At 50.2% G+C, this 27,949-nt stretch overlaps 1 protein-coding gene across 3 annotated transcripts in view; it reads left to right on the forward strand.

The window, feature by feature from the left end:
• Positions 1–27,949, forward strand: part of ABCA13 (ATP binding cassette subfamily A member 13) — a 384,829-nt gene that overhangs the window by 263,799 nt on the left and 93,081 nt on the right. For all 3 annotated transcript variants that reach the window (XM_034665342.1, XM_034665320.1, XM_034665331.1), the window contains 5 exons: positions 11,592–11,646; positions 13,627–13,804; positions 15,500–15,615; positions 20,912–21,068; positions 25,539–25,792. In XM_034665342.1, coding sequence (XP_034521233.1) covers positions 11,592–11,646; positions 13,627–13,804; positions 15,500–15,615; positions 20,912–21,068; positions 25,539–25,792 — 760 coding nt within the window. The remainder of the gene's footprint in view (positions 1–11,591; positions 11,647–13,626; positions 13,805–15,499; positions 15,616–20,911; positions 21,069–25,538; positions 25,793–27,949) is intronic.

The raw sequence follows: 27,949 nt of genomic DNA on the forward strand, positions 1-27,949 counted from the left end.
GAAACAATCAAGAAAATGAAAAGATAACTTATGTAATGGGAGAAAATATTTGCAAACCAAAGTTAACATCCAAAATATATAGGGAACTCCTATAACTCAGTATCAGAAAAATAAACTGAATAAAAAATGGGCAGGGGACCTGAATAGACATTTTTCTTTCTTTCTTTTCTTAAGATTTATTTACTTATCTTAGAGCGAGGCAGGGGATAGGGGCAGAGGGAGAGAAAGAATCTCAGGCAGACTCCTCTCTGAGCGCAGAGCCCGACGTAGGGCTTAATCCCACAACCCTGAGATCATGACTTGAGCTGAAGTCACGAGTTGGACACTTAACCCACTGAGCCACCCAGGCGCCCCAGTTCTTGGCATTATTATTATGTGCTTACGTCTGCCTCTGGAGATAAAAACGTAAGCACTTTAGGAAGGTGTCCCGAGTATGGATGTTTGTGTTCTCCAAAATCCTTATCCAAAGAAGTATTCCATAAATCTGTATTATTTAAATAAAGGAGTTGCTGCACTGTCATTGTGGGGTTACTATGGCATCTTCCGTCAATTTATTCCACTTCAGTTACGTTTTAGAACAAAGATCAACCTGGATGAAAAGAAGTGTGAAATGCTTTCGTTAAAGTGACTTTTTAAGTTGGAGTAGTTTTATTGAATTGACACATTATACAGCAATCTGAGAGAATGACTGTATGAGGAAGTTGGCTGCACCAGGGGCAAGGGAGTGAGTCAAAATAGGAGAGAGACAATATTCCCCGGCCTGTCTACATGTGAAGGGATCTTCCGCGAGGAAAGAGGCAGGATGCAAGAGTAAAGGGAGTTTTGCTTTGATTTCATTTCGCTGGATGGGCGGGGGTGGTGGCAGTAGTCAGAATGCTGGGATTTACCTCCTTCAGCCCCTCCTGCCGATCCCATCCAGATGTGGGTTGCCATCCGGAGGACTGAGCCCAGCCACGACACGGGCGGGCTAGACCCACGCTGGTCCGACTCCCTGCACCTGAGCATTTTGAACAACACTGATTTCTGTTGAAGACCCAGAGAGATTCTGATTTGATTGTCAGGAGGTTTTAAATGGCCCGAGTGACTCTCCCGTTTAGCCAGGTTTGAGAAGCACTGAGCCAAACTGGGGAACTTCATGGCTGATGGATATTTTCAAACCTAAGGCAGGGAGACAAAGGGTACATGGGAATCAGGGTAAAGAGTCTTGCCCTGGCTTTCTCCCTTGCCCTCCTGCGCTAGGACCACTTGCTTCCCTTATCACCGCTACCCTTACCAGGAACCCAGGACACCTGCTGGGGGCGGGGCAAGGCAGCTCTGCATCTCGAGCTAGAAAAACCTCTTCTCTTCCTTTCCACCCCTCGTTCCTCCTCATTGGTGCCTTTCCTTCTGGATCCTCTTGAGGCTACAACTCACTGGGGTGCCAGGGCCCCCCTGGGAGGAAGGGGGTGGGGCAGCGCAGGTTGCTTGCTGGTATGTTGATGTGCCTGTAGCTGGGGGCGGGGGTGAAATGTGCCCGGGAGCAAGGAGTGACAGATTATGGTTTTCCCTACATGACTTGTGCTGAAATAAGATAAACTCTCCAGGCATAACTCCCCAGTTCAGAGGAGAGAACAGGGATCCTGTCAGATCTGTGCTTAGTAGAGCTTTTTGAAGGAACAACTAGCAGGTATCAGGAGCCGGCTGTCATCAGTGACCTTCAGCCTCTGCTTAGGGGTCTGGAGGTACTTGAGAGCACCAGGGTGAAGGGGAAGGGACACTCTGGGAGCAAGGACTCTGAGCACTGAGCAGGACTGAGGAGGAACAGGGACAAACAGATCAGCCCTCACACCCAGCGTGGTCCGGGAACTGCCCCACTCCTCAGAGATGGGCAACCTGGCACACACCCAGAAGGTCTTGTCCTGGGACACATCTTGTAAGTTCACACCCATATAAGTACAAAGAAATGTGTGAACCTTGGGAAACAAGACAGATCGGAAGGAAAGGCTGGCTGAGGTTCAGAGTGGGGTAAGAGGAAGCTGGCTGGTACGTGCTACATGGCAGTCATATCATAGTATATAAATGTAGCGAATCCGCACCTTGTACACCTGAAATTTACACCATGTTCTATGTCAGATATATTCCAGTAACAAAGGAGCTGGCTAAGGAGCGGATGTTAACACACATTTTCACCGGATACGGAGCATCCGGTTATTGATTGTGAAGCTCTCTCCCCCACTCAGAATTTTTGATTTAAAGGACAAGCGCGGAATATCCTCTAAGAACACAGAGGAAAAAGATGATATAGAAACTGACTATAGGAGAAGAGCTGGAGGAATTAGGCGTAGAAGGAGAGCAGACAAACAGTGATTAAGGTAACAAGCAAGGATGTCACAAGAAAAGTAGCAGCAAGAACAAAACAAGTTGCGGCCAGTGCAAGAGTTTGCCATGATTCAGGCAAAATTCCTGAACTGGGAGACTGGGAGTTACGGAAATAACGATCATCGATAAACAATCCCATTGAATTTTCAAAAGTTCAAGGATAAAGAAAAATATATATATATTTCATATATATATTTATATATATAAGATATATTATATATAAAATATATATATATATATAATATTTTTTACAAAGATGTAAGTAGCAAGAACTGATTACTTTGGGAGTAATACAAGTAAGACCAGCTTCTGATCCTGGAAAATTTGCCTTGAGACCTCCTCTTTGACCCAGGCATTATTTCAAAGTGTGTTGTGTAAATTCTAGGTTTTTGAAATTTGCCTGTTTTCTAACTTATTGATTTCTAGTTTGGTACACTGTGGTCAGAGAATGCATTCTGCATATTTTCATCATTTTAAGTTTGATGGAGGTTTTTTTTGTGGTCCACATGTGGTCTGTGTTGGTGCAATTTCCACAGGGATTAAAAATGTGGCTTCGGCTGCCGTTGGTGGGACCGCTCTGTACATGTTGGTCAGGTTCTGTTGGTCGGTTGTAGGGCTCAGGTCATCTCTATCTTCGCTGATTTTCTGTCCGCCGGTTCCATCATCTGCTGGAGGGGTGGGTACTGAAATGCGCGAATATAATTGTGGATTTCTCCATTTCTCCTCTCAGCTGTATCAGTTTCTGATTCCTGTATTTTGAGGCTCCCTGGTTGGTGCATTCACTGTACCAATCTCTACCTCTCGACTGGTCTATTTACAATCAACAGGCTTCATGTGCCAGTGAGCTTAAGTCTGGTACTTCATTATTCATTTTGTTCCCTCTGGTTTTTTTCTTGCTTTCCTTTGAGTGACTTGAACGGCTTTTCAGGATTCCATTTTGATTGATCTGTGACGTTTTTAGTGTATCCTTTCATCTAGTTTCCTGGATAGCAGTTCGAGGTACACACGTGTGACCCTCACGGCCATCTGCTCTCGGCAGTTCCCCTCTTGCAGGCTTCTGAGGTGCCTTGTCTGGGATATACAGGAGAGGCGCGAAGGACACCAGGAAGTTCACGGTCACCTGTCATGCTCTCCCTCACATCCCGAGGTCCCCAGGTGGCCGCTGCCTTCTCTCCACCTGTTGGCCTTCGTGTGCTCGCTACTCTGGGGTGTCTCCACAGTAAGGGAGAGGACCTGGCAGGATGGGGTCTACTCCAAGTTGGAGGAACCAGCATCTGATCTCCCTTTTTAATCACAACCTCAGAAGCCAGTGGGTAAGGGGATACTGCCTACAGAATATGGAAAGAAAAAGAAAAATATACCCCAAATTCGGTACCTAATGAAGATGTTGCCATCAAGTAAACAAGGCACAGAGATGCACTTAGGTTGGCTGTACCTCGGAGACCTACTGGAGATATAGCCTAGTAAGAAAGAATGCCCAAGGACAGCATCTGAGAGGTTAATCAAAAGCAAGATCACAAACACTGAATCCACAGAATGAATAAAAGAACTTGGGGAACATTGGTCCTAGGGAAGCACATAGATGCAAATGTTTGCACTTGTGTGATGGAAACATTAATTGAAGGTCAAGAATGACTGATGGAGTAGAAGATAAGGAGTGTGAAACATAATTCAGTAGTAATGTGCCTGTGTCGAGAAGACCTTGGACTTTCTGAAATAATTGATTTCACAGTGCAAACAACGATTACCTCTGGTTGGTTTTGAATTAGATTAGGACTTATTTTAATTTTACTCTTTCTTTTAAAACTTTTTACAATTGACATCTATTATTCAATAAGAGTAATAAGCTTAATATTGAGGGAAAACAGTCTTCCTCCCAGGAGAGATTAAGAGGAAGAAGACAGGGGCGTCTAGGTGGAGTAGTCAGTTGAGCGTCCAACTCCTGGTTTCAGTGCAGGTCGTGGTCTCTGGGTCGTGGGATCAAGCCCTTTGTGGGGCTCTGTGCACAGCACAGAGTGGGCTTGAGTTTCTCTCTCCTTCTCCCTCTGCCCCTCCCACCTACCTGAGCACATGCGCGCACGCACTCTCTCTTTCTCAGCATGAATAAATAAATCTTTTAAAAATGCAAAAAATTAATAAGAGAGACTGGAGGACAGAAAGAAAGCCATTGAAATACCTCCTGGAAAGTTCATACATTTCTCTTAGTACTCTTTTGGACCAAACGAACCTTTTTGTCCTTCATATCTCACTGATGACTGACAGTGAATTAATGAAGAGAAAACGATCCTTTGCACATAAACTGGTGCTAAGACAAGTCTGTTCTTTTGATGTAGATGCCTGCAGACATCTGGGCATTGACACTTGCAGAGACATACATTTTATAAGAGGGATGGACCCAAAAGTGACTGTTGAATTGGAGACAAGTTAAGTATCTTCTATCATAATGGGTCCCAGACAAAAGCACAGATGTGCATTTTTACAAATGACAGATATACACAGTCTGGAAACCATGATGAGAATAGTAAATGAGAGAGCTAATGTTATACATTTATACATCGCTGTGGGCCAATTCTTAGAAAAGCCAGAATATAAATGATAAGAGTAATCAAAGAAAGACAAATCATTCAAGTGTATTCAGAACTTACATGTTGAAACATCATTTCTGAAAACCTTTGACGTTGACGCTGGAGAGCCCTTTTCTTTCCTCGTGGGCTGAAACCACAATGCTTCCCGTGAAGAGCCTGGACCCCTAGCTAACATCGCCAGCCCCAGATTTCATCACAATGCCATTGTCACCTAAATACCGTTCTGAGCACACACAATACAATGGGAATAACAGCCCAATTATGGAGATTGTCCATTGCAATAATGTGTTTTTTACAAGGAGGACGTCAACGGCTATAAATGATTTTTCTAGTTTGACAGAAAAAGGATAAACTGGGATCCATAGAATCAGGGTTGTTGGTCTCACTCTGTTGTGTTTGGCCTTAGGTAAGTCGGTAGAACTTCGCTGTGCCTTGGTTTCCTTCCCCATGTTCCCCTCCCCACCCCCCCCGCAGCTGCTCCGTCTCTAAATCGAGCACTGTCCCAGGACAGGTGTGTTGGCAGGATGCTGATCTGTGAGATGGGTCGTGTCCCTCCTCTGTCTCCATGGATCTGTGCAAGGAGCTCTGATTTCTGTAGTTACTATTTTAAGGAGCAGCTGGTGGTAATGAGAAGGTCTTGGAGGGCGTGTGGTCACGTGCGGGCACCCATTCTCTCCCTGCTGCCTCTCCTTTAGGGGTCTAGGGAAACTCGGGGTTCACGGGGAGGAAGGGGGTCGTCTCTCTGTTTTCTTTTATTGCTCTTTCAATGTTGAGAAAATAGACACACACGATGCTTACTCTCAGTCTCCCCGCTCCCCCCCACTTTTTGCAAAATACAAACAAAATCTCAGTACCCGTGTAGAGAGGTGTTATTTGATTTTGAAGTATACTTCCTCCTGCAGAGCTGCTTCTAGGGAATGTAGTGCTAGCAAATCGCAGTGTGAAAATCAGCAGCTCAGGCAGCTTTGGTAAACCTAACGGCTGCCCGCCCGGGGGTTCCTGGTGGGCACCTGCCAGCCCTCTGCCTACTTCAAGGTCAAAGGGCTGCCCACCAGCACTGCACTGGGTACCGCGCGTGTGTCATCGGCCCTGGGTCCTTTCCCGGGGCTCCCACCCCACCTGCTCCCTCCTTTGTGCCACCTCCTCTGTGTCCTCCTGTGAGTGGACTGAGTTACACTGGGGACCGGGAGCTTTGCAGGGGCGAGGGGAGGGGGCTGCCTGTCCACACCCATCTGCAGGTGCTGCATGGGGGAGCCTGTTGAAAGGAGATGCCAAATCCCTACATAACCCCCGTGAGCCGTTGTGGTGATCTGGAGCCTAGATTTCTATCACTCAGATCAGAACGAAATCAGAATGTTGTTAATGCAGGTCTGACGTGGACGCGCCGCCGTCTTGCCAAAGCCGGTGTAAGAGCCCAGAGGGGCTCGAGTCTCTGAAAGCAGGTGAAGGGTTTTCCTGCTTCTCTGATGGCTTCCTTCTTAAGCACTGTGCTGTATGGTCCTGTCTTTCTCCATATCTTACTTTTCAAAGAGCATTTCTCACTTTCATGGCAGACATGGGTACAGCCGTGAAGATTTAGCGTGATGGTGGCCTTTTAAAGAGGGGCCCGGGACCCTTCTGTTGCCTTGAGCCCTGAGCGGGAGGGCTGCCTTCCAGGGCATTAGGACTCCCCACCGGCCCGGCAGACAGCCGCAGAGTATGCACGCTTCTTCAAAAGATTGTATTTAAATATTTACTGTGTGTAGAATGTGTAAATCAGAGGACTCTGGAAAGTCAGCGCCAAATGAAGAGCTGTGCCCCCCCCGAATTATGGATGTGTGGAGACCCCGGGAAGGGAGGGTTGGCCGCTGTACTTTGGGGGGTTCAGAAGTTTTGTCCTTCTCGGACCCAAGGTGGGCAGAACCCGGGAGGCTTATGTTTCAGAAGCAACAGGACAGGGAGACAGGACGGGATGGCTGACGCGGCGGCCCCTTCCCCTGCTGCCCTGGTGAGATCCTCACGCTTGTGCTCGTGTGTTTTTGGCACCGCTGTGTCCCGTGCAGAGGGAGGGTTCTCACTGCCCGGTGTGCTGGGAGGTGACTTGAAGACACACACGGGCCTGGGACCCGTGTCAGGAACAGGTCACCTGCTCAGGACATTTGCCACAATTCTGTGCTCCCGTTTCAGCTTGTGGAAGACACAGGGGTGTCCAAGCTGGAATTCTTCCTGGGGCTCCGTTTCCCCCAGTTCCCGGATGCTGCAAGCTGACTCACAAAGATATCCATACACAGTGTGCTGGCTTCTGTATCCCGGAAGTCATCATCCGATTACCACGTGAGAAAACGTATCACGGGAACACCCAGAACAGGGGTCTGGCTCATGGGGGACCACAGGAGGCTTCACTCACTTCACCTGTGGCTGGAGGGCCAGATGTATTCCCACCTGCTAGATTACAGCCAGGGGAGGATAGCACAAATCCAGGGCCAATGGGAAAATGAAGGGCAATAAATTCATCACAGAGGAACAAGGAGACAGAAAGCCAATATCAGTACTGTCCTTAATCATTCAGCAAGGGCCCCGCGGTTGAAAGTAAGAAAAGATGTTTATGCAACCTGATCAAAATAAGAAGCCGATCACAGCCGTCGAACATCCTGTAATTGCACACTCTACAAAAATGCTTGCAGCTTTTTGCTGCAGAGGGAGCAGGGCGGGGACATTAGAGAGCAGCCCCCCGTCTCCCTGCCACTGTAAGATACGTTCCCTGGAAAATGAGACATGTGTGTGGATGGAGGTGCATGGCATGCTGGGGGAGAAAAGGGGGTGGCACCTGCAGCCAGAGTCTGGAACCCCAGCCAGACCTGGAAGGCCTTCTCAGTGTCTGTACTTAGGAGTTTGCTTCTGCAGACGGGCGAACTTGCACTGATGTGACTGAGTTGCTCTGTAAGATTTTACACACACCCCCCCCACGTCCTGCACCACGGACAGCACGTGACCACAGGTGGCTCTTCATCTATGTTGGGATGCTGGCTCCTTGTCTCTGCTCACGAGTGTGTAAGGGCTCAGGGCCTGAAGACCACCTTTCCCTTCCCTTTACGGCTCTCTGTGCTTCTGTGGAACAGTGTTCAGAAATGGACATCATCCCTGAGCAGCCTCGAGTAGGGAGGGGGCTGGACAAGGAAGCGCAGATCTTCCTGGACTTACGATGGGGTTTTGTTCTGATAAACCCATCTGAAGTTGAAAATATCCTAAGTCAGAAATGCACTGAACACACCCAGCCTCGTGAACATCAGAGCTTAGCCTGGCCCGCCTTCAATGTGCTCAGAACACTTCGTGAGCCTACACTGTGCAGAGTCCTAGAACACAGGCCTGTTTTATAATAAAGTGCCGCCTGTCTCCGTGATTGGAGGCTGTACCGAAGGTGAGAAACGGAGCGGCTGTGGGAACAGCAGGGTTGTCAGGGCATCGGCTGTGGACCCTTGGGACCGTGCACCTGCCCGGCACCTGCCACCCAGCATCCCGAGAGAGGATGTACCGCACGTCGCCAGCTCGGGAAGCGATCTCCACTCAAAATTCCAAGTTCCTACTGAACGTGTATCACTTTTGTACCATTGTAAACTCAAAAAGTCCTAAGTCGAACCATCGTAAGTCGGGAATGTCTGTATAGGAAGAGGTGAGGCACACTCGCAGGTAAGGATGAGGGATGGCAGTAGCAATCCTGTTTTCCCAGTGGGAACAGTGGGGCCATCAGATAACGTGAGAGTTTGGACTTGGTCATACAGGCATCTTATGTCTGGGTAAAAAATACGGGCTTTGGGTTTTCTTTCTATTTCTCTGTGGGAATTCTCTAGAGGTGCTGGCAGAGGGTTGGGAATACCGGGGAGAGGTGAGCTGAGAGGCGGGGCATGTCCCCGTGGTCCAGGGCCGGGGTGGGCATGCGGGACGGGGTCTGGCGCTAGGCCTGGAGGTGGTGGGAAGTGGCAGAGCCTTACCCCTTCTTGGATGTGTGGGGGGGATGAAGGGGAGTGAGGCTGATGTAAGTTTGAGTCTGGTGACTGGGAGGATGACAGGGATGTGAACGGTGCTGGACAAGCTGGGGGAGGAGCGTGGAGGAGGCTGAGCATAGGTTCTGTTTGGGATTTTACACACCTGGCAGGTGCGTAAGAAACACCCGTGACAATTCAGGGAGGCCCAAGGAGACCCAGGGAGCTCCTGAGGATGCGGGGTGCCGAGAGCCCAGAGCGGGACTCCTAGACGAGGAGAAAAATCCAGCTCTGGAGGGGATCCTGTGAAACCCCAGGTGCGTGACCCACAGTTCAGTCCTGGTGCTGTCTGGAGGGAATGCAGACCCCACGGGTCAGCGCCCTCACTTCCCATGCCAGCGACACCCCCAGGGCCTGGGCTGCCCCCACTTCTGACCATCTGGGTGTAGCTTTGAGGGGTTCCATGACCTCGCCTGGCTCGACAGTGCACCAGCACGGCACAACAGGACTGGGAAAGCCCTGTACTTACAGTTAGTGGGACTGTCAGCCACCTGGTCTGGGGGAGACCCAGACTCCCACATCCTCTTCACGTGAAGCCCCGGAGCTCAGCAGGCCTGGAGCTCCAACCCTCTAGTTGGGTGATTTTTTTTGTTTTCTGAACTTGGCTCCTTGGACCAACTTTACCCTCCCAAACATTACAGACTGAGCCTGTGTCCTGGGTTCTACCGCCTTCCTTCAGCTATCGAAGACCTCTGCATGCCGCCTCCTGCCCCAGGGGTGTGTGTGTGCATGTGCGTGCGTGCGTGTGCGTGCATGTGTGTCTTCAGGTTAAACAATTCCAAAATTCATCCAAGTTCCTAAAATAATCCAATTCTCGTGCCCTCATCAGCTCCCTGCAAGTCTCTGGATGCATTTCTAGAAAGCTCTCACTGCCATGTTCAGCCAGGAGCAGCGCACAGCACTGAATATATACTTTCACTGTTTCTAGCACGCAGGGGACACTTGCCACACTCAGGCAGGATACCACGCTTTTGTAAGCACTGTCTGAAGTCTGTTAGCTTCTGCACGACCTCCCAGCAGAGCTGGTGGCGGCAGGTCATGTGCAGGGCTGCCCAGGAGTCAGTACTTGAGCAAGGGAGAGTGGGAGCCGGTGTGTGCTGGAGGGAGTGGGGGAAGGTCAAGCTCAGGGGAAGAAAGACAGGTGGGCGAAATACAGGTGGGTGTTACCGGTCCAGACAGGCAGGGGGTCAAGACTGTGACTCGGTTCAGGACAAACGTGTAAATCACATCCAGGGTCTAGGAAAGCACATGGCAGCCTTCCGCACACACGGTGGGAGCCCGTGGCGGACAGTTTTAATTTAAAGTCAAAGGAATTTTGCTGGAAAACCGGACAGTGGGCTTGCTGAACCAATAGCTTCCACTGTTCCTTCTGCTGGGAGAGAACTTGCTTCAGCGCGTGGCTGAGCCCACGATGGAAGGGGGGAGACTGGCAGAGCGGGAGAGGGGAGCAGGTGGCACGTGGCTGGAAGACAAGGCTCTCGGGGGCAGCACTGGGGAGGATTTGGAGTACTCCGTTCCAGGTCCATGCCTCTTTATTTATTTATGTTGACTTGTACCCCGCGGCATTTCTGTAAAGATTGAATATGCCCTCGTAAGAGAACGCAAAGCACAGAGGGCAGGCTGCATTAAGTAAGCAGAAGAAGGGGTGCCTGGGTGGCACAGGTGTTAAGCGTCTGCCTTTGGCTCAGGGCGTGATCCCAGCGTTCTGAGATCGAGCCCCACATCAGGCTCCTCCGCTGGGAGCCTGCTTCTTCCTCTCCCACTCCCCCTGCTGTGTTCCCTCTCTCACTGGTTGTCTCTCTTTGTCAAATAAATAAATAAAATCTTTAAAAAAAAAAAGTAAGCAGAAGAAGATCACAAGAGTGGCCCGGGAAATGGGGCTAGGATGTCCTGCCCATTGCTGTGGCCTCCATGCGTGGCCACACTCTTAGCTCCGCCGCAGCCAATCAGAGAAGGGAGCACTGGCCGGGCTGCTGCTGGACGACAATCTGAAACAGGCCGTCGTTGGCCTGAGGTCGTGGAGTCGGTGGTGCAGTGCGGGCCCGCCCTGGCTGGGGTGGGGGTGCCACGCCGTGTGAGGTCATGAGCCGCCTTTATGATAAAACCGTTATAACTGATCCGTTGGCAGCGATTTCTCCATACCAGCCGATGTCGCGTGCGAATGCACAAGCCCCGAGAGGCAAGCAGAGCAAATCCAGACAAGCAGCCACACACACAGAACTGGACCATGGAAATGGTTCACTCTTCTGTCTGTCTAGACCTGGCTTTGTCGAGAGGCGGATTTTCGAGTTTTGCCTTGCATTCCATCCAGGGATCCCCTTGCATATGGTTATGTCGTCTTGCTGAGTGTCTCCCCCCCCCCCCCAAAATATGGCTAATGTCTTACTTATGCTCCAGGGATGCTTCTGAGGCTCAGATCATAAAATGTCGGAGCAGCACCTGTCACGTGAGGCACGTTGAAGATGTGCGGGCTCTTCCTGGCACCTGCAAAGTCCCCGCACAGACCGGCCAAGTAGAACGGTGGTGTGTGCCCTTCTTGGGCAGGGCCCGCGGGCCTGGGCTGAGCAGCCAGGAGCCGCCGTGCAGGTAGAGGGCTCGCGGGCTCACTTCTCCCTTCTGTCTCCTGCAGGAATAACGCTATACAGCCACCCGTACGGAGGGGCCTTGATGAACGAGGACAAGATGTGAGTTGAAGGACCGCTGGGGTGGGCGGCCCTGACCATGGGACAGAATCTTTGGGTTGCTTAGGAGGATTGGGGCTGCCTCCTGCCTTTGCCCCGAGTGATGCTGGCTTGGGCTTTTCTTTGCCGAGTGTGAAAACTGTGATTATTGGAGAACGCACGTTGATTGAGTTTAAAACAGATGAGCACATCACGCACCCCACTGTCTTTCTAAGTCAAAATTGTTCTAAGGGCGTGATCTCCCTGAAGCTCAGGGGCCCCACGTCTTCCAGATGCTTTTTTGGAGTACAATCTTTTTTAAAGATTTTATTTAGTTCAGGGGTGCCTGGGTGGCATAGTGGTTAAGCGTCTGCCTTCGGCTCAGGGCGTGATCCCGGTGTTATGGGATTGAGCCCCACATCAGGCTCCTCCGCGATGAGCCTGCTTCTTCCTCTCCCACTCCCCCTGCTTGTGTTCCCTCTCTCGGTGGCTGTCTCTCTCTCTGTCAAATAAGTAAATAAAATCTTAAAAAAAAAAAAGAGTTTATAAAAAAAAATAGATTTTATTTAGTTCAGTGATGGGGGGAGCAATACGAATGGGGGGAGGGGCAGAGGGAGAGAGAATCTCAAGCAGACTCCTTGCTGAGCTTGGAGCCCGACACGGGGCTCGATCCCAGGACCCCAAGATCCTGACCTGAGCTGAAGGGAGACGCTTAACCAACTGAGCCACCCAGGTGCCCCTAAAGATTTTTTTAAAGTAGTCTCTCTACTCCATGTGAGGCTTGAACTCACGACCCCGAGATCAAGAGTCACACATTCCACCGACTGAGCCAGCCACGTGCTTGGGGTACAGTCCTAAACACGGCATTCGTGTAGTGAGGCCTCCTGGAAAACTTCTCATGCCATACTTTCCTCGTGGTGATAATGCCAGCTCTCTTCCTGTTCAGAAGTGTTAGTTCTCGCTGCCAAGAAGAGGTAGGGTGTTTCTGCCTATCTCTTCCTTTTCCCACCCTCCTTCCCTGTCGCACCGATGACAAAGCTTTGGTCAGACATCGAGAGTAGGTAGAATTTGTGCAGTGCACCCTGGAACAGCTGGGTTGGGGTGCTGACCCTCCACGCAGTTGAAAATCTGCTTATACCTTGACTCCCCGAACACTTAGCTAGCATCGCTTGTGTCCTTCCCAGGACCTACCAAACTGAGTTGGAGACACAGATACGTCCTCTTTCTGAGGTATTAATGTGGTAGGAAGCACGAGGCGGTTTCTCCTCCTGTCCTGCGCTCATTCTCAGCTTCCCCCTTTAGCGGTCTCTGACACCGGCCACAACTCTGGCTGTGGGCTCGCTGAGGGAAAGAAGGTGCCATGCAGTAGACGGTTCTTGATGAGCCCCTTTGTTACCTCGGCCACCTGAGACACCGCGTGTGTGCTGGGCATTGCTAAGGAGGGGTGACTCGGTGGTGCTCCGATGAAAACATGACCAAGAAAGTGCGTGGTGTATATCGGTACAATTATGAGTGCACCTCCCTCTATTACAAAATAATTTTGATGTGTTGAGAGACGATATTCAGAGGTGGGCCAGCCATCTGTGAAGCTGGAGTTAATGCCCCTTCCCCATCCACATAGGTGTCCCGACATGGACAGGTGTCCCGACGTGGGCAGAGGCCATCGATCCCTGTGGACCCCACGCTGAGGATGTCTTTCATTTTAACTGGGGAGTCGGGCTCAGTGGTCAAGCGTAAACCTTGAGATGGGCAGACTCTGAAATGTCCCTGACCTCTGCTCCCCTCAGTTATGTCTTCTAGAACCGGGGAGCAAAAATCCATGCCTGAAAGTCATGGAGGGGATTTAATGACAGACTCCATGTGCTTCGGCAGTGTGGCCTGCCCATCATCAGTGCCCGACGAGTGGTTTTCTCGGCTCTTCTCCTCGTCGCTGTTGGTTACCAAGGGAAAGGAGACCCGTGTCCTTTGTGTGACACCTGACACGCTGCTCTGTTTTGCCCACAGCCTGGAGAGCATCCGTCAGTGTGGCGTTGCCCTCTGCATCGTGCTGGGGTTCTCCATCCTGTCTGCGTCGCTTGGCAGCTCCGTGGTGAGGGACAGGGTGACTGGAGCCAAGAGGCTGCAACACATCAGTGGCCTGGGTTACAGAACGTACTGGCTCACGAACTTCCTGTATGACATGGTAGGATTTGGCAACAATGTCCCCTGTGCCTCATGCCCCTGGTCTGTGTGCGTGCGTGTGTGCGTGCATGCGTGTGAGTGTAGGAAGCGGCCGCCTCACACTGTCCCCAGAAGAAGGGATCACTTTACTGATAAGAACTTGTCAGCCTGCCTCCATCCGTCATTCAGGATGGCTTCATGACACACAGGACGGCCCAGCCACACCCTGGAGCTCTGGGAGCTTAGGGACCTGCCCAGACATGTGGAGTGTCTTACCGGGAAGGGTGACATGCTAATCACACTAAATGTGTTCTGTTCAAGGGGGTGGGAGGGGACAGGATAAAGGCTCTTCACACTGACCTGCCGGCCACACGCATAGCCACCTCCAGGGTGACCTCGGCCCGGCTGGTTCTGCAGGGACGTCACTCTCCGGGGGACGGATGCCCTGCAGGTCATTGTCTTCCGTCCTCAGAGGACAACAGCAGTGCCCTGTGTTGCCTGGACTTCCAGGCATTTAACGGGAGTCAAGGCCAACGGCTACTTTCTTGGCTGCTTGGAGCTGTCCACGCTGTAGGGAAGTGATAGTCTGTCCTCAATACGCTGGTATCCCGCACCGCCACGCCCTCTGTGTGGTGACATACAGTGACCCCAGCTTTCCCCGGGGAAGGGAACGCGGAGGCTTCGGGACAGTAAGAGCCTGCAAGGTGGGGGCGGGTTTCCAGGACCCAGGGGGAGGGGGGACCCAAAGTCTCCCAGGCCCCAGCCAGTCTCCCTCTTTAACGCAGTCCGGATTATATGATCCCTTTGTCCCTGCCACTAAATATGGCTCCTCTTTACCCTGCGATGTCTGCCTGGGGGTTTAAGGACAGGGAGGATTATTTCCTTCCCGGTTGACTGTGTTTCCATCTTCATCCAATCATTTCTGGATGATTGCTCATTTAATGGATATTTTGGGTGATCTGCACAGGGGCAAGGTGTGTTCGCAGTGCAGGGAATAAAGCCATGAGCAAGGCAGAGATGTTCTCTGCCCTTCTAGGCTTTAATTCTCACGAGAGGAAGCAGGACTTAAACCAGGAGGTCAGGGAAGGACTCCATGGAGTCCCCGTGAGGAAGGGCTCCATGAGAGGCCCCAGGAGGAGAGCGGCTGGGGTGTGGGAGCCCTGGGGAGGGCACCTGGTGGGTGGTTTCGGAAGGCAGGTGAGGAGCCTGTCCTTGAGTGCAGGAGTGGACAGAGGCCACATCTCCTGGAAGGTCACGGAGGTGGGGAATGTTGGCCATGGCGGTTTCCCAGTGCAGCTGGAACAGCGGACGCCTGTCCCTCCTAGTGCTGGGGGCTGGACGTCCCAGAACTGGGCATGGCAGGACCAGTTCCTCTGGAGGCCTCTGTCCTGGGCGTGTGGATGGCGTGTCCTCCCCATGTGTGTCTGTGTCCCGATGTTCTCCTCGTACAAGGACACCAGTTCTGTTGGATCAGGGCTGCTCTGGGCACCTCATTTACCTTCGTGACCCCTTCAGGGGCGCGTCTTCAGACCTGGTCACATTCTGAGGTCCGGGGGTTTGGCATATGCATGGGGGGGGGGAGACATAGTCCAGCCAGAGCCGGGCCTCCCTGGCCCCCGCCCCCCCACTGCTGCCCGTGTGTCATCTGCAAACTAGGAACCCCCCACTTCCCCAGAAGCTGAGATGGGACGCCTTCCCCTGTTCCTTGTCTCCCCAGGTCTTCTACTTGGTTTCCGTGAGCCTGTGTGTCACCATCATTGTCGCCTTCCAGTTAACAGCGTTTACTTTCCGCGAGAACTTGGCAGCCACGGCCCTCCTGCTGGCGCTTTTCGGGTATGTGATGAGAAACACAGCTGCAGAATTACGGTTTGTTTTCTGGAAGAGAAACCCCCCTGGGATGGCTTTGAACCTGCTGCCGGCTGCATGATTTTCTCTCTCTGCAAGCAATTATGTTGCTTCTGCAAGGGCCGTGCTGCGGATGAGCTGGAGCAGGTGGACAAACGCCCGGCAGAGGAGGGCGGGCGGCGGGGCGGGGAAGGAGGCGGCGCGGGCTGTCGCCAGGAGGCCCTCCAGCTGTCTGCGGGACGTGGGCCGGGGCCAGGGCAAGCGGGTTCTTGGCTGTCCTCCCGCTGACGTTAATCTGGAGCTTAAACACGTAATCCGGTCAGCTCCAAAATTGCCTTTCAGAGGCGAGTCTGTCGCACAGCCCCGCCTGCGTCTGGCACATCGTCCCTCTCCTGTGACAGTGGCGGTCTGGAAAGGCCCGTCATCGCTGCTGTCACTTTTCTCAGGGGAAAAACAGCAAAGGCAGAGAAGTCATTGTACCCACGTCTCATTTCAAACACCCTGAGCAGACCATTGCCAGTGGTCCCCAAGTTGTACGCACGTGGTATCAAAAGTATATAATTTCGTGTCTTCTTACATGGTGGCCATATGTCTCTATCTGGGCTGAGCGTGTGAGAGACTTGCTAAGAGGAGGGAAGATAGCGAACATACTTATTATAATGTGAGGTGGAGAATTTTTGAAAACCCCACATTCTGCTTTAAGGAAGCCGAGGATGACAAGCAAAATGATTTTACACAGCTCACGGTGATGTCAGTGTCCCAAAACATTTAATTGGGGGACAGAATATAACACAAACAAGCATATATTATCATTAGATGACTGTATGGATGGATAGTTTGGGGGGAGAGTGAGACCAACAGGACAGACAGACAGATCTTTGTGGGACTCGTGGTATGGCCACTCACGAACTCTGTGGCCTTGGGCAGAATCATGACTCCCTCCGGACTTCCCTGCGTTGTGCAGGCTTCAGATCTGTTCAGTGAGTGCCGAAAGGTCCCAGTTAATTAATCTTGGCCACGTTGTTACTATGAGAACTAGGCTGGTGTTCAGAGGATACTGTGTCCTAAGCTATGAAAATGCTGATGGTCGCAACTGTCTACTGTGCAGTTGGGAATTTGGGTTCCCACATGTAAAGGGCTGTGCACGTGGATTCCTGCTTCTCAGGAAATGGTCTGGTTTCGGCGTGTGGGTGCCGTTGAGTGGACGGTGTTGTCATGGTTCCTGATGGTGTGATGAAACAGACTTCGCCCTACGTTGTTTGTGAACTTTACGAAAGCACAGGTCATTGAGTTTAACGTAAGGGAACAGACAAGATCCAGTGGTGAGAAGCTCCCAAGCCAGGTGTTTTGAGGAGGAGTCCTGAAGCTTGTTTGGCTTGTGAGCACCTTTGGGAGTCTGGATGAAGCCCAGACTCCTGGCCACGTGTGCGGCCATGGCATTTTCTGCAGAATTCCGGGAGATTCACGGATCCCTTGACTGAGAGCTTGGGCCAGCCGGCTGGTGTAGTTCTGGGGAAGAATCCTACGGTCAGGCGCACTGGGGGGTCTGAAAACAGCAGACGGTGTCAGAGGGCGGGCAGACCCTGGCAGAGAAGGGCCCCGGGGCAGCCGGCTGGGATCACAGAGCCACAACCCAGGGGCCATGGGTTTGGTCTCATTTACACGGTGGTGCTTCTCTCACTGGGCCCTGTCTTGCACCCAACGCTGCATGGCCATTGCTGTGTTCCTGAGCCCGGGGCGGGAGGTGCGTCCGCTCACCCCTCCGCCCCCAAGGAGGGAGGTACGGGGACCCCGAGGACAGTCTCGGGAAGGCTGGCCCCTGGAGTGCCCAGCAACCTGAGGACATCGCAGGCATGAAAACGGCTTGCAATTAAATGGGATTCGGAATCCGAAGAAAAGAAGAGTCGGACAAGGGCATAGAGTCTCAGAGACAACAGAAAAAAAAGCTGATGACAAGTGTCTTTATTTTTTTTTAAATATATATTCCTGCTTTTTCTAGCCAGGAAAACTTGATATTTTAGCTGGAAAGTGAGGAGAATTAGCATCAAAAAGAGGAGAAGAATGACAGAAAGAAAAGAGAATCTAGCTTCTATAAGATGTTGAACCGCAAGAACATATTTGGTGATTATTTGGTGCTTAAGGCTTGTGATTCGGGTCCTAGAAAATTCACTCACTAGGGGAGAGGCCAGCTTTCAAAGGGAGGAAAGGCCCACGAATTCTGGAAGGATTGCGAACAGCATGCCACAGGCCAGTAAGTGCTAAAGTCATCAAAATATTACATAGTATCTTAATGAAAGTAGAGATTGTTAGAAGCCACTGTAGATTTCATGAAAAAATAAATAATGCTCTAGGAGCCCATTTAATTTTTTCTTTTTTTTTTTTTTAAGATTTTATTTATTTGAGGGAGAGAGAGGGAGAGAGCACAAGCAGGGGGAAGGGCAAAGGGAGAAGCAGACTCTTTGCTGAGTGGGACTTGATCCCAGGACCCCAGGATCATGCCCTGAGCCGAAGGCAGACGCTTAACCAACTGAGCCACCCAGGTGCTCCCCATTTAATTTTTCTGAAAGAAAGAAAGATAGGGATCCTGGAGCTGCCAGTATGTTGATTTGAACCAAGTATTTGAAAGGTGACTGATGAACATTTAGCCAAAAAAAAAAAAAAGAAAAAAGCACAGTGGGCAGAAAGCCACACCCAAAGACTGTTCCCTGACGTGGCGAGCTCGATGCAGGTGGCAGGGGTGGTCAGTCTGTGGCGTTGTTGCTAATTTCTTATTTGCTTAAATAGATAACGCCCTGGTCTGCTTGTCCAACACCTCAGTGACAGAACAACCCGGTATGGAAACTCTCCATACTGAGTCACAAGACACTGACAGGAATAGCGTCCAATGGCAGGAACCAATGGAAAAAGATTCGTTGGCGGGTCCCTATCATTCCGACGAGGGCATCGGGGCTTCCGAGTGGGACAGGGAGCTGTCACGTTCCTGGGTTGCCCTCCCGACTGTGATGCCCGAGTATTCCTCTGTGCTTTGTGCCACCCTCACCATGCCACACGACTTGTCTGGTGTCCTTCCCAAACGCCCCAAGGCCCCATCGCCAGGTTTAACTGAGAGACTTGGTGGGATGCCATGTCTGTAAGGAACCAAGAGAGACCTGGTCTCTTGTGCTAGAGACGGATGGAGACCATGGCGTTTCTCTTCAGCTGCCTCAAGAGCTGTCCTATGGAAGAGAAAAGCAACTTGTCACAAACGGTTCCAGAAGATAGAGTTTGGATCAGAAGTTTTAAGCGATTTCGGGTTCACTCTTAGGGGAGGTTTTATGGCCGTTGGAGCTGCCCCAAGATTTGACTTCCAGATTGTGGCTAACACATTTCCATTCTAAACAACACTTTGAGTGCTGCTGTTTCAATTGCTTGTCCAGGCAGGTGTGTGAGGGAGGGTCACACTTGACTTCGGCCCACAGCAAAGGTGTGTGGGGTCCGAGTCCTCGGCAGGGCTTTCCTTCAGATGCAGGGGTTGGTACTCCAAAGCACCGAGGACTCATGACCTACCTCTTGGGTAGCTAATTATTTAACGATAATTTGATTATTCTGTACAGCGACTCTTTAAGAATAATAATTGCTTACAAGCTCTCACATCCACTGTGTACATTCTAAAATAATTTCCATCGTGCCCGAGTTACCAGGCAGATTTTTGTTGACAGGAGTTTCCGAAAGAGCGCACGATTTCATGCGTGATGGCATATGTGTTGTACTTTCTGAAACATGAGGATGAATCCCTCGACCCAAGGACTCATTCTGATGCCATGATTCCTATAGAAGAAGAGACTACAGGAGAATCGTAGCCCATCTCAGGGCCGGGCCCGTCTCCCACCCTCTGGAGTCCCACACATAGCAGAGCCAGCAAACATAGAAGGAAACCCAGGCATTCAGGAGGCGCTGAAGGATTTCAGGTGCAACCGCTAAGTCACACTAGGAAAGCGGTGACAGGTCTGCCTCGAGTGTGCAAGAGCACCTGGGGGACATGGGACGAAGGCTGTGAATTACAGCGAGCGACTTCTCTGCCCATGTTTGGAACCATGACTCCAGGATCCGTGTCCCTGACTGGGGCACTGCGCTTCTCTGACAGACACCGTGGGAGGCGGGCCATGCATGCAACCTGGCTCCAGGATATGAAGGAAGAGAGATGTGTGCATGTGGGGAGCATGGTGGGGGGTTTTCTTAGAACCTGGTGCCTTCGGACACGTGGGGGGGCTGTGTCGACCATCAGTCCCCTTGCTCCCCAGCTTTGCGACCACACAGAAATGAACCCGCAGTCAGCCTCACCTGCTGTCTGCTGCAGAACCTCCATCGGGGTCTCCCAGCCTTGTGAATCCCTCCCCCGTCTGTAAAATGGGATCACAGCACCTGCCTCCCAGGCTGTTGGAGAGGGAAGAGGATGAGGGCACATCGTGGGCGCCCACAGGGCAGTGCCCAACGTGGAGCAGATGCCGAGAAGGAAGCTTTCCAGTTTTACCCTCACGCTTGCTTGCTTTCCCTTTCTTTCTTTCTTTCTTTCTTTCTTTCTTTCTTTCTTTCTTTCTTTCTTTCTTTCTTTCCTTCTTTCCTTCCTTCCTTCCTTCCTTTCTTTCTTTCTTTCTTTCTTTCTTTCTTTCTTTCTTTCTTTCTTTTCTTATTTATTTCTTTGAAAGATAGAGAAAGCAGGGGGAGGGGCAGAGGGAAATAGAGAATCTCAAGCAGACTCTGCCCTGAGAGCAAAGCCCAACACAGGGCTCGATACCACAACCCGGAGATCATGATCTGAGCCCAAATCAAGAGTCAGATGCGACCGAGCCACCCAGGTGCCCTTTCACGCCTTCATTTCCTACAGAGCTCGGTTGCTTTCCATTCTTCACAGCTTTTGATTCTCACTTCCAGATGTATGAACTGTTTGTGCTTTACCCACGAGAACCAGAGCGAAGACGCAAGAGCCAGGCTTGCCCCCTTGGCGGAAGGGCGGGGCGGGGGGGGGGGCGTCCGCGGACTTCCTCCAGCTCATGGAGCTCCAGGGTCAGGTGCCCACGTGTCCCAGCTCTTGACCCTCCCCAGCGCTGCTGCCATTATCCTCAGTGCTTCCCGGAGCTGCCCACATGTGCTCTGTGTTCAGAGAACACCGTGCGATTTGTTGTAAACTGGGATTCTGTTCACTAACGGAGGGAAAATGAGCGGATCAACAACTCATCCACGCTTCTGTCCTTATACCAATAAATGTTACAAGAAGACAAACGTGGTTGTTCACTGTATTCCGTAGCTATGCCACTCTCCCGTGGATGTATCTGATGTCAAGAATCTTCTCAAGTTCGGACGTGGCTTTCATCTCGTACGTGTCCCTGAACTTCATCTTTGGGCTCTGCACCATGCTGATGACCACCATGCCCAGGTTGCTCGCCATCGTCTCCAAAGCTCAGGTCAGTGGGCTCCGGCTGCGCCTCTCAGGGCAGCAGGGGATGCTGGCTCGTGCCCCTTCTGCTGCTTTTCCAGCTGCAAGCAAAGGAAAGCGAGGCACCATCCACTGTCTTTAGCCTCCAGAAAGAGAACCCGCCCCAGGTGAACACAAACATGGTGCCGTTGTGAGAGCCGAGCTTGGGCTCCCTGTTTGTTGATGAGTTCCTGATCAGCGGTCAGGAGGGTGGATGAATATCCCGGTGTCACAGGAGTAGGGGGCAGATCCGTCTGGGATCACGTGCTGCGGGTGGGATTGGCTGCCGTGGCCGAGCACACGCTCCTACCGCAGGAGGGCTGGATGATCGGGCCCATTCTGCCCTCCTCCCTGTGAGCCCTGGAACATACCTAGTTCTGCAACTCTCAGACTGTCAGAGCAGAGGGCTGCCCGAGAAGGGGCTCCGTTTCGCCCGGGGAGAGGGTGAAGGAATCCCTCTCCAAGAACCCTGTCTCCGACAGGTGTTCACATTAGCGAGTCACTTTTGGGTGCGATCCCCAGCAGGCGTCTCAGTCCAGCTAGGTTGAGTCCTGTCCCTGCCGTGCTCCCTTCCACCTTCTCCCCTGCAGCCTGCCTGGGTCTTGTCTGCTTTAACCCTTCCTCTGCTTCCCCTGAGCCACCCCTGGGGACAGAAATCAGAGTTTTGCGTTGTCCTCTGTCCCCTTCTTTCTGTCCTTTTCGTCCCTGCTCTCTGCTGTCAGCTCTGACCACTGTCCCTTCTGGCTCTCTGTCTTCCTGGACCCCAATTCCTTAGTCGTCCTGGTGTTTGATTGACTAGTGGTCTGAGAAGGTAGCCTGAGAAAGGCCCAGGCCTCCCAGTTCTGAGTCGGGGGTGCTGTCGGGGACGGATAGAGGTCAGCCTCATCGGGGCACACTCGCTTGCTCAGCCCTGGGCTTGTAGAGATGGCCCCCTCTCCAGTGTGGCTCGTAGTTTTATGCCCCACGTTTGGGGCAGGGAAGGAAACAATCTGTTTTGGTGATTTTTGCAGATCTCGTGTAGACACTAACCTGTATTAATGTGTCTGGCCTCTAAGTAGAAAACCCCAATGCAGTTATCGGGCTTTAGCCTGAGGAGGACGTCGAGGGTGGTAGGGGCAGCGCATGATTTCCCTCCCAGCCCTACGGATCTATGATAGGATGGGGGCCACTCAGAGTGATCCCCGTGAACTAAGGAGGAAGGAAGGCGGACACAGGGTAGACACTCCCTCTGGTGGAAAGGGAAAGTTCTAGGGAACAGGATCACAGGACAAAAGCAAAAGGAGGAGGGATCACCTGGACCCAGAGAGGAGATGACCCAGGAGCTTTTGTGTCTGTGACATCAGTGTCCAGTTACAAACAGTGTTGCTTATGCGGACAGAGAGCAAAGGCTGTAGGTTGTTTGCATAAACATGGATCAAGCTCAGTTGTTCACAAATAAAGAGACATTTTATCATTTGTTAAGGTCTCTCTTTTCCTTTGCTCTTTATTTTGACACTGTTTGCTCAAGAAACCCGACATCGTAAATGGGTGATTTCAGATCTTCACTCGTAAGCTATAGAGCAATAAATACAGTCTTATAGAATCAATCCAGGGTGACTAGATTCTCAGATTGGCTTTACGAGCCAGTAAACCATTATTAACCATTGTGTGTCCAAACTGTGATGTTACTCAGGGCAGTTTAATTTTTACCAAATCACAATTTTTAAGCTGATTTCTATAGAAAATGCATTTGAGTTCTAACTTACCATCTCAAACATCTTCCTTTCCCACCGGTGAGGATCTCCCGGCTGCAGGGAGAGGGACATCCAGAGGGGAGTAACTCATGATTCCAGTAATTTCTTTCTTTGCATACTTCATCAATTCGCAGTTACCCTAAATTGGACATTTATGGATTGTTATTCCCTGAATTTGTGCAGCTATGTCCTTTCATATGTGCGGATTACTTGTTCCTTCAGTGTTTATGCATTGTGGACAGCTCTGTTCTCACGGGAATAGGGACAGTTCTGAATTCCTTCAGGCAGATCTGAAGTCCTTATCATTACTACGTCATTACTACGTCTGTTCCTTAGTTCCCAGTTCCTGAGTCGGAAGCTGTCATGCTCTACTGTTTCTACATTATAACCAGCGAGAGAAGATGCTTTCATGTGGCATATTATTTGATTCAGGGACTGACACAGTTTCATAAAAGCTGGGATTAATAAGCCCCTTTAGGACTGGTTGAAATCTATAAAGAGTGGTTGATAGTCAGGACAAGAGTTAAAGGAAAAATCAGATGGAGCGTTCGTGTTTTTTCCATGTCTCTATGTAAAAAACAATAATCCGTAAAGGAACGATTCATACCCCTTTGTTGCACTTTCTGTTGCTCCCAAATCATGTTATTTAAGACTACATTTATATAAGTCAAGCTGTCCATTTGGTCATAAGGGAAAACTGGACACTGTCTAGGATGAAATATATAATTGATGATTTGGTTCATTTTTCCTTAGTATTTATGATACATCACATCCCCTGTCATGTATTACAATGTACACATCATGATTTTGCTCCCTTATAAAATATTATTCCTCAGATGAATTTTCAAATTGGAACACAAGGAGAGAATGATTATAAAACAGTGAGCCTAATTCTTTTTTTTTTTTTAAAGACTTTATTTGTTTATTTGACAGAGAGAGAAAGAGAGAGAGAGAGCACACAAGCAGGGGGAGGGCAGGCAGAGGGAGAAGCAGGCTCCCCACTGAGCAGGGAGCCTGTTGTAGGACTCGATCCCAAGACCCTGAGATCATGACCTGAGCCAAAGGCAGATGCTTTAACTGACTGAGCCACCCAGGGGCCCTGAGCCTAATTTTTGATGATTATTTCTATAGTCTTGCCAGGCAGCTGGAGTTCTGTGGTCTTTCACCACAATAACTATGCCGTGTTTAAAAGTCAGCTCAAAGGACCAACTTTGCCGTGAATTTTCTCCAAAGGCTGCATTCCTGAGTGGAGGGATTTTATTCTTTGGGCTAGAATGATCGGGGTTGAGTCCCAGCCCTAGCACAATATGGCCTGAATACATTCATCAGCCCCTTGAGCCTGTTTCCTGAGGGGTCACTGGGTTTAACTCTCAATACTCTGTACATTTATTGAGGGAGTGAAATGCAGTGAAGTTCCGTTGAAGTTGGAAGCACACGATCCTTTCTGGAAAGTTCTAGTGGACGAGGATTAACATAGTAACAGTTCTAATCTCATTGTAAAAAAAGCTAACATTCTTAAAACACCAGATGGTAAAAAAAATAGTGAATTTTATGGGAGATGTTGAATTTTTATATACATTTAGTTTAAAAATGATATTGTCCAAATATATGCAGCCTGTCATATATATTTTTATTTTCTATGTGATTTTATATTATTTGCTCTCTCTTTCCATCTGCTCCCTTATTCAACCTTGTTCTCGTACTAACACTAAATTGTAACGTATTGCATAGACACAACTACATACATTGAACATTTACTATATGCTAATTCTGTACTTGGCATCTTAACATGTTATTCACCTGCTCACGGTGACAGCTCCCGGTATTGTTCACTTGTTTGAACACTCGTGTGGCCTGTGGCTAGGGATGTTACCTGTATGTCTTACCTGGGCTGCTGTAACACCTGCCACAGGCTGGGGGGCGTGACCAGCTGATGCTATTTCTGGAGGCTGGGTGTCTGAGATCGAGGTGTCTATAGAATCAGCTCTTGGGTAGGACCCGCTTCCTGGCTTGGAGACGACCTCCTGCTTGCTGTGTCCTCATGCAGCAGAGAGGGGATGCTCTGGTGTCTCTAACTCTTCACAGGAAGGCACTGATCCCATCACGGGGCTCTGTTTTCCTGATTCCATTTAACTCCATCATCTCTCTAAGGTCCCACCTCCTAATACCATCACAATGGGGGTTAGGGCTGCACCTATGAATCTGGGGGGGCACAAACATTCAGTCCATAACATTTCACCATGAGCCCCCAAAGTCATGTCCTTCTTGCAGGAAAAATACATCCAATCCATCCAACAGCCCCTAATGTCTTGACTTATCCTAGCATCAGCTGGAGAGTCTTTACTGAGGTCTCCCCTAAATCAGGTGCGGGTGAGGCTTTAGGCGTGATGTGTCATGAGACAGAATTCCTCTCCACTTGCGAGCGTGGGAAACACACCAGTTACCTGCTTCCAAAGCACAGCCGCGGGACTGGCTTAGGATAGACGTGCCCATCCAAAAGCAGAGCTCAGAAGGAAGAAGTGGGTGAGGCCCCCAAGCACGCCCACCACCCAGCAAGGCAAAACCACCAGACCTGAGGCTTGAGAGGAATCCTCTGGTTTGATGCCCATCTGCGCCTGTCACCGCGCGGCTGGGGCAGGGGGGACCTGGACGCAGGACCCACAAGGGGGGACGGAGGGTGCGAAGCGCTTTCCATTTGATTTATTTCCCCTTCTCTCACTGTACAGAATTTACAGAACACCTATGACGTCCTCAAGTGGGTGTTCACCATTTTCCCTCAGTTCTGCCTGGGTCAGGGGCTGATAGAACTCTGCTATAATCAGATCAAATATGACCTGACCCACAACTTTGGCATCGACTCCTACGTGAGCCCCTTTGAGATGAACTTCCTGGGCTGGATCTTCGTGCAGTTGGCGTCGCAAGGCACGGTGCTTCTCCTCTTGAGGATTTTGCTGCACTGGGACCTTCTGCAGCGGCCACGGTATGTCCTGCAGGGCTCAGCCTGGAAGGGCGCCACCTGTTCAACAAAGAGGGAGAGAAAGCTCCGTCCAGAGATGGCAAGACAAGAAGTGTGTCCCATCCCTGTGATCCACGGTGCTAATGAGTGAAGATTTTGATTTTATGTTGCTTTTTCTTCTCTTTTCTTTCCATCTTTCTTTCTTTTCTTCTTTTTCTTTTTTGATTGATGTGAGTCACCAATGCTAGAAAGGAGAATGTCAAAAGATAAAATGCCAACCTGTGGGATAATTGTTCTAATTATTTAATTTTCCCCTTTGAAATTGCTCAATTTCCCTCTTACTCTGATTTTAGCATCTAGGATGAATTTACTTGATACCATAACGAAATTAATTAATAAATTAATTTTTTATAAAGATTTTATTTATTTGAGAGAGAGAGAGCACGAGCAGAGTGGGGGCAGTGGGAGAAGCAGGCTCGGGACTCGATCCCAGGACCCCAGGATCATGACCTGAGTCGAAGGCAGAGGTTTAACCCACTGAGCCACCCGGGCACCCCTCAAATAATTTATTTTTATGGCTAAATGACTTTAACTCCTAACATCAGGAATGGATGGAAGGTCAGCACTGATAGCCACTTGCCCTTTGCCAGATCCTGCCTGTTGCCATTAATGCTGTGTTCTTCTCTTTGTTAGGTGACGATGAACGTCAAATAGCACAAGAATGTATATATGTGTGTGTGTGCGTATATATGTATATGTATGCACACATATGTATGTAATATTTATTAATACTAACATTTACATATATCCCACATGTAAATACATAATTGTATATAATATATATTTTATTTATAGTTATGTTGATGTGTATGTATTTGTAGATATATAATGTGGCCCATGTACACACACACACGTCTCTATTATTCTAAGTGAGATTTAAGGCGGCTTGCACAGGTGTCTAGAGTATTGCCAGATAACACATTCTAGGCACATAGGGAGGAAATGTGCTTTGCTGTGTTGGCCTCACAGTGCGTGTGTCTCCTTGTGACCCACGTGGCCCCCGTCCATTGTCTTGGTCTTCCTAAGACCAAGCTGCACGTGTCTCTCTAAATTCAACTCTGAGACGGATCCTTTATGGAGAAATTACTAATTAGGACCGTGTCACTGGAGAACGTGTTAAGGATCGTGGACACATTGTGAATATTTTGTGGTGATGCCTTTATAGAATTGTTCCTGTCAGTCATTTCATGACGTGCTCCCTTTAGAATTCCTTTCAGTCTGCTAGAGCAGCGAGCCTCATTGAATATAAATCCCAAAGCTCCCTTGAATCGGCCACAATCCCTCTGGAGTCTGGAGATTTCCAGTGTCTGACTGAATTTGGAAGAGAATCCTGAGGGCCTTTCAAACAGGATTGGTTCCATGATCGGCCCTCCCGAGTTTAATCTGTTTTAAAACCTAGACTGTACAATCCACTTGGGCGGATTTCAGGGTGTCCCGTTCTCTCTGGGAGCATCAGATTTCTTTTTAAAAGCGAAGACTCCCTGTCTTACTTGGCGGAGCATACGTTCAACCATATTTTAGAATAATGCCTTTGCTATGCACAGTGAATCATCAGTATTTCTTGTCCTCTGTCAGTGTGGGGGCCTCGGGGCAGTGACTGACACACTAGTTGCCTGCCACCTCCTTATGGGTGACTACTACAGTGACTGTCTCACTAAATTGACGTATAAATCCACATCTGGGGGTGTGCCTGGACGGCTCAGTCGGTGAAGCGTCTGCCTTCAGCTCAGGTCATGACCCAGGGGTCCTGGGATTGAGCCCCACGTCAGGGTCCCTGCTCAGCAGGGAGTCTGCTTCTCCCTCTGCCTCTGCTGCTCCCCCCTGCTTGTGCTCGCTCTCTCTCACTCTTTGTCAAATAAATAAAAAAAATCCATAAAAAAAAAACCTCCACATCTGACCGGGTCACTAATCATTGCCAAAACAAGGAACCACAAGCTTCTTAGCCAGGCCCCCTCAAATCAGGCACATCATGCACAGTGAAGTTCTCTGTGACCCTCCCTTGACCCCCACGGGTGACACTGGCCTCTGGTCATCTGCTCAGTCGGGGCCTTTGGCAGGACTGACCTCCCCCACCTCCAGCACCCGCCTTGTGCTGCTCCCCACCTCCCAGGGCTGGCCTGA

Source organism: Ailuropoda melanoleuca, chromosome 1 (assembly GCF_002007445.2).
Source record: "Ailuropoda melanoleuca isolate Jingjing chromosome 1, ASM200744v2, whole genome shotgun sequence".
NCBI classification, from domain to species: Eukaryota; Metazoa; Chordata; class Mammalia; order Carnivora; family Ursidae; genus Ailuropoda; species Ailuropoda melanoleuca.